This window comes from Marmota flaviventris, chromosome 12 (assembly GCF_047511675.1).
Source record: "Marmota flaviventris isolate mMarFla1 chromosome 12, mMarFla1.hap1, whole genome shotgun sequence".
Taxonomy (NCBI): Eukaryota; Metazoa; Chordata; class Mammalia; order Rodentia; family Sciuridae; genus Marmota; species Marmota flaviventris.
The window spans coordinates 28309329-28323006 of NC_092509.1; the positions used below are offsets into that span (position 1 = coordinate 28309329).

Genomic DNA, 13678 nt, shown 5'->3' on the forward strand with positions numbered 1-13678 from the left:
TGGCAACAATTCTTGGTTTGAAATTACATCAAAATTTAAGATTATCAAAAAGAAAAGGTCAAGGATATCATGTTACAAGCTCCATCTAACTATATCCGTATTCTTCAATGAAGACCATATACAGCTTAAGTTATTAGAAAACTATAGGTAATTTTAATAAAGTCACTTCAAGAATATATTTTGGTTATAAAACCAATACAATTCATTCTAAAATATTTTCTAAGTTAAAAAAATTATTTGTAAATCCTAATATCTTCATATTTATAAAATTTGAATGAAAAGTAAATACAACCTCCCATTCCTAACACAGGGTAAATCAAAAGCTCACTTTGAAGGGAACTTGAGTTTTTGCTTAATTTTACTTTTGAATTAAGCTTATAATTATGCAGTTATTCATAAAAAAGTCTGTTACTTGTTTATTTAACGAACTACTACTGTTTTGAAATAAATGCCACTGGTTACAGCATAAAAAGAACATGAAAATGCATGCTGCATTTTTAAAAGGTTAAAATCGTTTAAACTGTGAGTGTATCTTTATGTTTATTATTCTCTGAAGATTTTTTTAGAAACCACTTTATATATGGGTCAGTCTGGAACATAATTAAGTGCATCTTAATCATGATGTACATAAAAATGATTACCAACAACCAAACAGTATTATTTATCAAACAGAAATGTAACTATCAAGAGATAATGATAAATCTTCAGTAATTTTACCTTGTAAATTAAAAATACTTACCAAGAGCTAAAGGCACAATTTTTATTCACATGTATTAGCATACCCAACCATAAAACCATTATTATCATCAAAATAATAACTGATTGATATTTATCAAACAAATTGTTTTCAATCCTGATGGTTCTTTATTTTTTTAAATGTATGTGCTATGGGTTACTAATTTGCAACAGATGTCATCATGAGAATAACGAAAATTAGACAAACGTGACAAAAAAAATTGTTTCACACCCTTGAATTATATGAAATCAAGAATGGGAGGGGGAAGCATTGCAAAAGGAGACTACTGCAATGCTATTTATATTTTTTCAATAAAACCAGCAATGCATCCATACAGAGAGTTATCATCTCACTTCCAACTTCTTCCCCTCAAGAACAATTTGAATCTCTTTGGCATCCAAAGTCTCATAGGTCAATAAAGCTTCTGCTAGATTCTTATGTTCTTTTGCATGAGTTTTCAAGATATGTTTTGCTCGTTCATATGACTCCTGAAATAGAAAACAGACACGTAAGAAGCACAAAATATAGGGTAAGCAAAACCACAGGCAATGAGAAAAAAAAAAGTTTATGGAGCTTAAGAAATCTATTGATTTATACTTGTAAAACATTAAAGGATTTAAAAGCTTGGTTCTAGAGTACAGATAATTTGTGCCTAAGAACATGAGAGCCAGGCACAGTAGTGCATGCTTATAATACCAGGGACTCTGGAGATTGAGGCAATAGGATGCCAAGTTTGAGGCCAGTCTAGGCAACTTAGTCTCAACAAACCATGTCTCAAAATAAAAAGTAAAAAGAGCTTAATTAAGGACATGGCTCAGTGGTAGAGCGCCCCTGAGTTGAATCCCCATTACTACATTCCCACAAACCAAAAAAGAAGAAAAAAAGAAAGAAATAGTACATGGAAAAAGTCTCTGCTTTTCCAGAATGTTTATTCTCTTTGATGTAAAATACTCTAAAGCAAGGCTTCTACCTCCTTGAATTAATCAAAACCTGGCTTTCTCTTAAACCTTAAGAATGCGCTCCCTAAGCCCTCCCCAGTGTTATTTATTTGCTCCTATCCTAATTACTTCTTCGTTTCCATTACCACTTTTAGATCATTATTAACCTTTGCTCTTGTAGGAAATATTATTCCTTTGAAGACCAAGCCATTTGACTACCAACCTATCCAATCCCATTCACTGTGCTATCTAATGCCCACCTATATTCTGATTCACTGAAGAGTCTGGCCTTCAGCTCATTCTTTCTCTCCATTCCAAGACCTGCCTCAAGGAATGGATAACTTCAACATCCAAGTGGAACACATAATCATCCTTTTGAGTAACCTCCAGACCCACATCATGTAACTTATTTCTAACTTGAAATCTTCATCAAGATGGCTCAAATTCAACATGTATAAAATGAAGTTATGATCTACCCACAACCAGGCCTTAGTCCAGTACTCTCTAAGTTTCTTCAGTGACTGGCATAATTATATAATTGCATGATTCAAGAAATCTAGAAAACAGTTTTAAATACTCTTATCCTTCATATGGAAAATATCAAAAAGATGTGATGATTCTACTACAGCAGTATCTCTTAAACCTGCTCATGTTTGTTTCTATTTTTACCACTCTAATTCAAGCATCCTTGATAGCATGCCTAGACTACCACAGTACTGAATTTACTTTCACACATTCCTATACGCTAATCTGCATAAGATACTGTAGCCAAAAGGGACTATGTTTCCTTTATTCTGTATTCTCAGCAAATACACATTGCTGGGAATAAAGTGAATAACCAGTAATATTTTTTTAATAAACATATGAGAATAGGAAAACAAGAGACACAGAGATTCAGTAAACAATATCCTACATTCTCTGATTTTTCAGCTAAAGTAGAACTGAATGCTACATAGCCCATGATCAAAATAAAATAAATATCCAGTCCTGGAAAAGATATTTCTTGATAACATAAAAAAAAAAAATTATTGCAAGGCACACCTATTTTTATTTTATAAAGTGAGAGTTCTGGTGAACAGAGTATTTAGCTATCATCACTTTGGTTTGGCTTTGTCTGTGGTACTGGGGATCAAACCAAGAGCCTTGCACATGACAGGCAAGTATTTAACCATGGAGTAACATACCTAGCCATTGTTGTCATTTTTAAAGTACATTCTTAGGCATATAATGTCTAAACAATATAAATAAACAAATACAAATACTATTTTTACCCGTAGGAGAATTCTTATTTCTTGTTCAATGGCAGATTGAGTTTCAGGACTCAGTTTTCCTGTATCACTGTACGTCATAACTCCAAGCTAAAACCAAAGGGAAAAAAATTAATTGAACAAAAGTCTCCAAAAGCCAAGAAATTTACAAAGTACTAGCCTACATATAAGGATATGAACATCATGGGGCAAGAAAAAAGGCACTCTGAAAATGCTCTTATTCCTCTAAAACTATAAAGACTGAGTTCAAAGAAGTAAATGTGAGAGAGAAATTTTTAAATCATTTTAAGTCTGGTTCTAAGTGCCTCCTTAGGAAATCCTGGAAGCTATTCCAAATGCAGCAGTCCACTATTCACAGATGATAGTTCTTCAAGGAGCCACAATGGTAATGTGGGAAAGTGAAATATATGGAAGAGGTAAAGCAGTTAAAAAAGTAGGTTCTTTATGCCAAGAAAAGGCTGAAGAAGTTATCTTGTCACCTGGTTAACTCATGAAATGGCTACTATCTGAATAGCTAATTCTGAGCAATATTATGAAGAAGAATATTTAGAATATGTAGTCTTAAATGCATTTGAAAAAATGCAGGGAAAGTGTATATGTTATCAAGTTAATAATCAGATCTCTCAAAAAGATACTTGGGCCTGACCCATATCACCAGAAAGGAACAATGACCCATAAGGAGAGGACTGTGCTGTGGTTCCCTATTCACCAACGTGGGGCTTCACCAAAACCGCCTCCATTTTGGGACACTGCAGCCACTGCCATAGCCCTCCCCACATGGTAATCGCCAATGTGGGACACTAGACAAGGCCAGGAGGCAACTGCCCATTGCAGCACTGCACACCACACTGTGGCATCACCAAATAGGACACCCAATACCACCATATAGCCCATCCTTCCAGCCCCATCTCTGAAAGTGGCTGCCGCCATAGTGGGACACCTCCACCATCATCTTGGGTTACCTATGCTGCTGCCTCCATTATCTTTAGCTGAGAAAGATTCCACCTTAGGACACTGACTGGGGCCTGGAAGCCCAACATCAAGGTACGTACAGGCTTGATGCTACTGCTACCACCAATATGGTCACTTCCATCTAGGGACAACAACCAGGACCTGGAAAACTGTTACCAAGTTACCTGTGGGTCTGGCTGCACTAGAGGTATCTCTACTAGGTTTGCTAACAGACACCATCCTGTTGCAGAGGTAACAGGGAGCCTTGCATGGGGTTGCCTCTCTCTCTTTTTTCTCCTGCTAACAGCTAAATTCGTTCGATTACCCTTTCACTAGTCCTATAATCTAATGCCTCTATATTCTCACATCCTACCTCATATACATCACAGCCTCACCGACCTCCACCGTTCGAAACTGCAAACCATTATGCAAACCTACTGGCTATATGGTAGAAGAAGATAAACAAACTCATCATTTCTGTTCATAGAGACAAAACTGTAAATGTCAAAATAAAAGCTAATTGGTTTATGGCTGCATATTGGTTGCACTGGATGCTGTAAACATTGATATCCCCCTTAAAGGTGAGGTATTGGTAACCTGCAAGGACACTACAGGAGAGAAGCTGTAAATACCTCAGATCTGTACTGCAAGAGAGGAAGACACATAGACAACATGATTAAAAAAAGGGAGGAAAGTGCCCCAAACAAACCAAGATACTACAACAATAGAAACCATTGACAGGGCAGTAGATGAACTGTCAGAAGGAGTTCAGAATGTACATAATGAAAATGATCTGCGAATTAAAGAATGAAATAAGTGAGCAAACACAGGCAAAAATTGATCACTCCAACAAATAGACACAAGAGCAAATACAGGCAACAAAAGATTACTTCAAGAAAAATAGAAGCTCTGGGGGAAAAAAAAACAATCAGAAATCCTTGAAATAAAAGAAACAAACCAAACAAAAAACACAATAGAAAGCATTACCAACAGACTAGATCACTTGGAAGACAGAACCTCAGACAATGAAGACAAAATATACACAATCTTGAAAATAAAGTTGCCGACACAGTGAAGATGGTAAGAAACCATATAAACCAAGAATTATGGGATAACATCAAAAGACCAAATCTAAGATTTATTGGGATAGAGGAGGGTTCAGAGATTCAAACCAAAGGAATGCCAAATCTCTTTATTGAAATAATATCAGAAAATTTCCAAACATGAAGAATGAATTGGGAAACCAAATACAAGAGGCTTACAGGACACCAAATGTATAAAATTAAACAGATCTACACCAAGATAGGTTGTAATGAAAATGCCTAACATACAGAATAAGGATAGAATTTTAAAGACCACAAGAGAGAGAGGAATCAGATTACGTATAGGGGAAGACCAATTTGGAAATCAGCAGATTTTTCAACCATCAAAGCCAGGAGATCCTGGAACAACATATACCAAGCTTTGAAAGAAAATGGATGCCAACCAAGAATTTTATATCCAGCAAAGTTAAGCTTCGGATTTGATGATGAAATAAAAACCTTCCATGATAAACAAAAGTTAAGTAAATTTACAGCAAGAAAGTCTGCACTAATAGAACATTCCTAGTAAAATAATCCACGAGGAGGAAATTAAAATCTGCAAAGGGAGGAACTACACTAAAGGAAAGGCCAATCAAAGGAGAAACAAAGTCAAAGATGGTTAAAATCAAAAATAAACCAAATGACCAGGAATACAAACCATGTCTCAATAAAAACCCTGAATGTGAATGGCCTATACTCATCAATTAAAAGACAGACTGGCAGATTGGATTTAAAAAACAAAAAGACCCAACAATACGCTGCCTTCAAGAGAATCATCTCACAGGAAAAGATATTCACAGACCTAAGGTGAAAAATGTATCACCAACGTGGACCACGTAAACAAGCAGGGTTTTCCATCCTCATATCAGATAAAGTGGACTTCAAACCAAAGTTAGGGAAGAGGGACAAAGGAGGACATTTCATACTGCTTAAGGGAATCATACATCAACAAGACATAACAATCATAAATATCTATGCCCCAAACAATGGGGCATCTATGTATATCAAACAATCCTTTCTCAAATTCAAGAATCACATACACCCCAACACAATAATATTGGGTGACTTTAACACACTTCTTTCACCACTGGATAGATCTTGCAAACCAAAACTAAAGAAACTACATTACTCAATAAGATAATCAAGAATTTAGACTAAACAGATATATATGGACTATTCCATCCATCAACAAGTGAATACACTTTTTTCTCAACAGCATATGGATCCTTCTCCAAAACACACCGTATGTTATGCCACAAAGCAAGTCTTGGCAAATACAAAAATATACAAATACTACCCTGCATTCTATCTGACCATAATGAAATGAAATGAGAAATTAATGATAAAATAAAAAATAGAAGCTACTCCAACACCTGGAGACTGAATAATATACTATTGAATGACACATGGATAACAGAAGACATCAAGGAAGAGATAAAAATAATTCTTAGAGGTAAATGAGAACTCCAGACAATGTATCAAAATCTCTGGGACACTATGGAGACAGTACTGAGAGGAAAGTTCACTGCATTAAAGGAAGAAAGAGTCAACAAATAAATGACCTGACATTACATTTCAAAGACTAGAAACAGAAGAACAAATCAACACTAAAAGAAGCAGAAGACAGGAAATAATTAAAATTAGGGCTGAAATCAATGAAATTGAAACAACAACAACAAAAAAAAAAAAAAAAAGAAAGAAAGAAAGAAAATTGCCAAAAAGCTGGTTCTTTGAAAAAATAAATAAAATTGACAAACTCTTAGCCACCCTAATGAAAAGAGAGAAAACTCAGATTACTACAATTCATGAGGAAAAAGAAAATATCACAATATACACTACTGAAATTCAGAGGATAATTAGAAACTATTTTGAAAATTCATATTCTAATAGAAACTCTCAAAAAACATCCAAAAATTTCTAGAGGCATATGACTTACCCAAACTGAACCAGGAGGACATATACAACTTAAACAGATAAATTTTAAGGAAATAGAAGACACCATCAAAAGCTTACCAACCAAGAAAAGCCCAGGACCAAACAAATTCGCAGTTGAGTTCTACAAGACCTACAAAAAGAAGTAATACCAACACTCTTCAAATTATTCCATGAAATAGAAAAGGAGGAAACCCTTCCAAACTCATTTTATCACCCTGGTACTAAAACCAGTCAGAGACACATTGAAGAAAGAAAATTTCAGACCACTATCAGTGAATGAACAAAGTTGCAAAAATTCTCAATGAAATTATGGCAAATCGCATACAAAAACATGTTTTTTTTTAAAAATAAACAATGCCCCATGATCAAGTGAGGTTCATTCCAGGGATGCAAGGTTGGCTCAACATACAGAAATCAATAAACATAATCCATTACTTCAAAAGACTTAGAGATAAGAATCATCATTATAACAATTGATGCACAAAAAGCACTGCACAAAATACAGCACACTTTCATGTTCAAAACACTAGGAAAAACTAGGGATAGTAGGAGCATACTCTCAACATTCTAAAAGCCAACTATGCTTAGCCCAAGGCCAACATCATCCTAAATGGAGAAAAATTGGAAGCATTCCCTCTAAAAACAGAAACAAGACAGAAATGTCCTCTTTCACCACTTCTATTCAACACAGTCCTTGAAACTCTAGCCAGAGTAATTAGACGAGAGAAATTAAGGCGATATGATTAGGATAATATGATTCTACACTTAGAAGATCCAAAAAATTCTACCAGAAAACTTCTAGAATTAATAAATGAATTCAGCAAAGTAGCAAGATATAAAATCAATACCCATAAATCAAATGCATTTCTATACATCAGTGATGAATCCTCTGAAAGAGAAATTAGGAAAACTAACCCATTCACAATATCCTCAAAAAAATAAAATACTTGGGAATCAATCTAACAAGAGAGTTTGAAAGACCTCTACAATAAAAAGAATACTAAAGAAAGAAATTGAAGAAGACCTTAGAAAATGAAAAGATCTCCCATGCTATTGGATAGGCAAAATTAATACTGTCAAAATGGCTTTACCCAAAGCACTATACTGATTCAATGTGATACCAATTAAAATCCCACATCTTTCCTTACAGAAATAGAAAAAGCACACGAAATTCATTTAGAAAAATAAGAGACCCAGAATAGCCAAAGCAATCCTTAGCAAGAAGAGTGAAGCAGGAAACATCACAATACCAGACCTTAAACTATATTCCAAAGCTGTATTGGCACCAAAACAGACATGTAGAACAATGATACAGAATAGAAGACACAAAGAAAAACCCACATAAATATAGTTACCTCATACTAGACAAAGGTATCAAAAACATACAGTGGAGAAAAGCTAGCCTCTTCAACATATGATTCTGGGAGAACTGGAAATCCATATTTAACAAAATGAAAATAAACCCCTATCTCTCGCCATGCACAAAACTGAATTCAAAGTGGATCAAGGACCTAGGAATTAGTCCAGAGACTTTGTGCCTAACAGAAGAAAAAGTAGGTCCAAATCTTCATCATGTCAGATTAGGCCCCAACTTCCTTAACAAGACTTCTAAAGCATAAGAAATAAAATCAAGAATCAATAAATGGGATGGATTCAAACTAAAAAGCTTCTTCTCAGCAAAGAAAATAATCATTGAGGTCAAGGAAGAACCTACATTTCGGGAGCATATATTTGCCACATGCTTGTCAGACAGAGCACTAATCTGCAGGATATACAAAGAATTCAAAAAACTTAACACCAAAAAAACAAATAACCCAATCAATAAATGGGCTAAGGACCTGATTGGACACTTCTCAGAAGAAGAGATACAGTCAATCAACAAATATATGAAAAAATATTCAACATCTCTAGTAATTAGAGAAATGCAAATCAAAACTACTCTAAGATTTCATCTCATGCTGGTCAGAATGGCAGTTATCAAGAACAGAAGCAACAATAACTCTTGGCAAGGATGTGGCAGAAAAGACACACTCATACTTTATCAGTGGGACTGCAAATTGGTGCAACCACTCTGGAAAGCAATATGGAGATTTCTTAGAAAATTTGGAATGGAACCACCATTTGACCCAGCTATTCCACTCCTTAGTTTATATTCTAAAGACTTAAAAACAGCATACTATAGTAATGTAGCAACTTCCATGTTTATAGCAGAACAATTCAATTGCTAAACTGTGGAAACAACATAGAAGCACTTCAATAGAAGAATGGATAAAGAAACTGTAGAACATATACACAATGGAATATTACTCAGCATTAAAAGAGAATAAAATCATGCCACTTGCAGGTAAATGGATGGAGTTGAAGAAAATCATGCTAAGTGAAATAAGCCAATCTCAAAATCCCAGGGTCTAAATGTTTTCTCTGATAAGTGATGCTAATCCATATAGAGGGTGGTGCATGGGAAAAGTAGAGGAACTGTGAATGGGACTAAGGAGAGGCAGAGAGGGGGGCAAAGGGTTAGGAAGGACGGTGGAATGAGATGTACACCATTACCCTAGGAATATGTATGACTGAACGAATAGTGTGACTCTACTTTGTGCATGACCAGAAGTTAAAAATTCTGCTCCATTTGTGTACAATGAATCAAAGAATTTCTTTTTTTATTTTTAATTTATTTTTTTAATTTTTTATTTTTTTATTAGCTACATATGACAGTACAATGATCTTGACAATTCATACATTTGAATCAAATGGGGTATAATTTCTCCTTTTTCTGATTGTACAGGTTGCAGAATCACATTAGTCATACAGTCACCTATATATATATAGCAATAATAATGTCTATTTTATTCTGCTGCCCTTCCTATCCCCTCTTCCACTCTCCTCCCCTCACTTCTCTCTACCCAATCTAATGTGACACACTTTTTTTTTTTTCTCCTCACAACATCATACATGTAATTCTGTATAGCGATGAGGGTCTCCTTCCATCTTCCGTGCAACTCCCCTTCTCCCTTCTTTTCCCTCCCACCTCTGTTCTCTATTTAGTGGTAATCTTCTTCTCATGTTCTTCCTCCCTATCCCATTTTGAGTCACCCCCCTTATATCAGAGAAGACATTCGACATTTGTTTTTTAGGGATTGGCTAGCTTCACTTAGCATAATCTGCTCTAATGCCATCCATTTCCCTGCAAATGCCATGATCTTGTTATTTTTTAGTGCTGAGTAATATTCCATTGTGTATAAATGCCACATTTTTTTTTATCCATTCATCTATTGAAGGGCATCTAGGTTGGTTCCACAGTCTAGCTATTGTGAATTGTGCTGCTATAAACATTGATGTGGCTGTGTCCCTGTAGTATGCTCTTTTTAGGTCTTTTGGGTATAGTCTGAGAAGGGGAGTAGCTGGGTCAAATGGTGGTTCCATTCTTAGCTTTCCAAGGAATCTCCATACTGCTTTCTAAATTGGCTGCACCAATTTGCCAAAGTGGCAGGATATAAAATCAACACCCATAAATCAAAGGCATTCCTGTACATCAGTGACAAATTCTCTGAAATGGAAATGAGGACAACTACCCCATTCACAATATCCTCAAAAAAAAAAAAAAAAATACCTGGGAATCAACCTAACAAAAGAGGTGAAAGATCTATACAATGAAAACTACAGAACCCTAAAGAAAGAAATAGAAGAACTTAGAAGATGGAAAGATATACCTTGCTCATGGATAGGCAGAATTAATATTATTAAAATGGCCATATTACCAAAAGCACTTGATAGATTCAATGCAATTCCCATCAAAATCCCAATGGCATTCCTTGCAGGAATCAAAGAATTTCTACTGTCATGTATAACTTATTAGAACAAATAAAATAAATAATTTTTTTTTTAAAAAAGATACTTGGTATCACTTGATACATGAAAAGGATTAAAATTATTACCTTTTCACTCATTCCAAATTTGGTAACCATCCGCTTAGCTATTTTTGTTGCATTATCAAAATCACTGGAAGCACCTAAAATAAACAAACATACAGTTCAAATTTTGAAAAATATCTTTCACTCAACAAACAAAATTTGAAGTTAACCATTATCTAAAACCAACCTGTTGTAATATGGTCAGTTCCAAATATAAGCTCTTCTGCCACTCTTCCTCCCATACTAACATCCATCTGTGCAAGCAACTGGGCTCTAGTTTCATTCCATCTGTCATTCTCAGGCAACAGGGACACCTGGACAGTTGAAAAAGAAAACAGATATTTCAAATACAGTTCTGAAATTGTTACATTAAAAACCAGAACTATCATATAACTCTCACCACAAGAAATATTCATTACAATGATTCTAAAAACTGATAGATACTTAAAAAGATTGTCATCAGGTGACCAATAACAAAATCAGCAATTGAGAAAATAAAAAAATTCTTTATAAATCAAAAGTATATTTTAAAAGCAACAGGTAGGCAGATAATACTGCAAATGAACTATTTTATCCCAGCTGCATAAAAATGTTTGAAAATATACTGGAAAGATATGAGAATGAAACTTATACCAAATGAGACAAATCTTAGGAAAACTATGGAACCAGTCACTGTGACACATCATTGGTCACTTAAAGGATAGAAGGACAATTAGATATTTAAGAACCAGACAGTTATTCACAATTAAAATTTCACAATGTAAAAATACAACATCTGAAATACATTATAAAATATTCTTTATTAACAGAAAAATTTCACAAATGTTGATTTCAAGATGGTTTAGGAAGTAAGATATCCTATCAAAAAAAATTAGGAAGTAGCTCCATTTAAAAGCAAGTAAAAATTGTGAAACTTTACATGTCCAAGTGTTGGCCCTCGTGGCATGATTGTAGCTTTATTAATAGGCATTGCATCTTTTGTGTAATATGCAATAATAGCATGACCAGATTCATGATAGGCTGTGATGGTTTTATTTTTGTTATCAATTTCCACACTTCTTCGTTCAGGCCCTAAGATAAAAATTCAAATAAAACACTTCACTAAAAGGGTATATTTAAATAAGTGAAACCCATTCTATTTTGCAAATCAAATATCTGCTTTGGTATTAATATAAAGTAAACAAAAAATGAAAACAACAAAACATTATCCACAAAGTCATTCTTAGAGTAACAATTTAATATTAACAAATATTTTAGTTGGTTTAAAAAATGAGTAGGTTCAATGTACAACACATAGAACTTAACAATTTGTTAAATACTAACCAAAATCATTAAAACCTATCATCTTAATCCTTATATCTAAAGGGAAAGCCTAATTATTCTATTTCTAGAAAATAAACCTTCAAATTAACCTGAAGGACATATTAATCTGTTTATAAGATAATACAAGTTTTAAAAATCAAAATTAAAAAGAATAAATAAAAATAACATCCTTTTTATCAGCAATATTGGACAAGAGGACATACCTGGGTACCCTACCATAACCACCAGTCCAATCATATAAGCTACTGAAATATATCTGTTCTTTCAGAAGCCAAATTCTATTACTATTTTCAAGTATATATTTTCACGTTCTTATAACCGTTCTTTCTTTCTTTTTTGTGTGCTAGAGATCCAACCCAAGGACTCAAAACATGTGAGGCAAGTGATATACCACTAAGCTACACCCCCAGCCCTACATTTTTTTCCTGAACCTTTCTCTTTCAGTCAGAAAAAAAGGTATTCCAAAAGAAAGACAAAGTAATGAATGTGCTACGCTATCACAACTGAGTTGATATAACTGACAAAACGGATATTAAACTGGAAATATTAAAGAAAAAAGAAAAACCTACCCATTAGAATTTTATCTTTGGAAAACTCTAGTTCCTTCATGGTAACCATATCTTTTCCATCAACAGCTGCCTTTAATGCAGCTTGGTTTACAAGATTCTCCAACTCTGCTCCAGAAAACCCAACAGTACCTCGAGCTATGATTTCTGGATCGACAGCTTTGCAAAAAGAGAACACAATATTAAAAATCTGAAATCGCTAAAGAAAAGTGATTCACAAAAATCTCACATTTTGAGGGAAAAAAGAACACAACTATTCTGAACTACAACAAAATAGTTATCTTAAAACTCAAATTTACTGAAATCTTTGCAAAGTGCAAAATATGTCATTAAAATGCAAATGGGTAAATCACAATAGTTCTAAATTTAACTACCTTTATGGGGGAAAAATGTACATTTGCCTGATGGTAATTACAAACTTTAAATATGACCTATATTACCATCAGTCTAAGCACAAACTGTAAAAGTACACTGACAAAATTCTTTTCCTTGAATTTCATCTTGAAATACCTCAGACACAAAAGCTCTCATTATTAATAGGAAACAAATTTAATTTTATATATTATTTCAGAAACCTTGAGAACACTGCAGCTTTAATAGCTTCCCTTATAATTCAAGAAGATACCTAATATTTCTATGTATCTTGTTTCATATATTGCTTCTCCCCTTGTGGTCCCTTAAACTGATTATTAAGTTACTGTTCCTAGAGTTATTTCTATTATTTTGCATTTTTAATTTGTATTTCAAAAAATCCATCCATACATACATATTTAGATATATCTGTCTGAATATTTCAAAGAAAATTTTCTTTGGAAAAATTTCTTAAAATGACAAAATTCCCTGAATGCATGCATACTAATTAAGGAATGGCTTTTTAAAGGATATATAAGTGGCCATGATCTTGTTATTTTTTAGTGCTGAGTAATATTCCATTGTGTATAAATGACACAATTTTTTTATCCATTCAT

The 13678-nt window shown here is 34.0% G+C and overlaps 1 protein-coding gene across 2 annotated transcripts in view; it reads right to left on the reverse strand.

Annotated features, from left to right (window-relative positions):
- Window positions 1-841: 841 nt before the first annotated feature.
- The window catches only part of Yme1l1 (YME1 like 1 ATPase), a 46845-nt gene continuing 34008 nt past the window's right edge, over window positions 842-13678 (reverse strand). For both annotated transcript variants that reach the window (XM_027953095.2, XM_027953094.3), the window contains 6 exons: window positions 12714-12869; window positions 11741-11892; window positions 11009-11135; window positions 10846-10919; window positions 2946-3032; window positions 842-1224 (listed from right to left, as the gene is read on the reverse strand). In XM_027953095.2, coding sequence (XP_027808896.1) covers window positions 1081-1224; window positions 2946-3032; window positions 10846-10919; window positions 11009-11135; window positions 11741-11892; window positions 12714-12869 — 740 coding nt within the window. In that variant the 3' untranslated portion in view covers window positions 842-1080. The remainder of the gene's footprint in view (window positions 1225-2945; window positions 3033-10845; window positions 10920-11008; window positions 11136-11740; window positions 11893-12713; window positions 12870-13678) is intronic.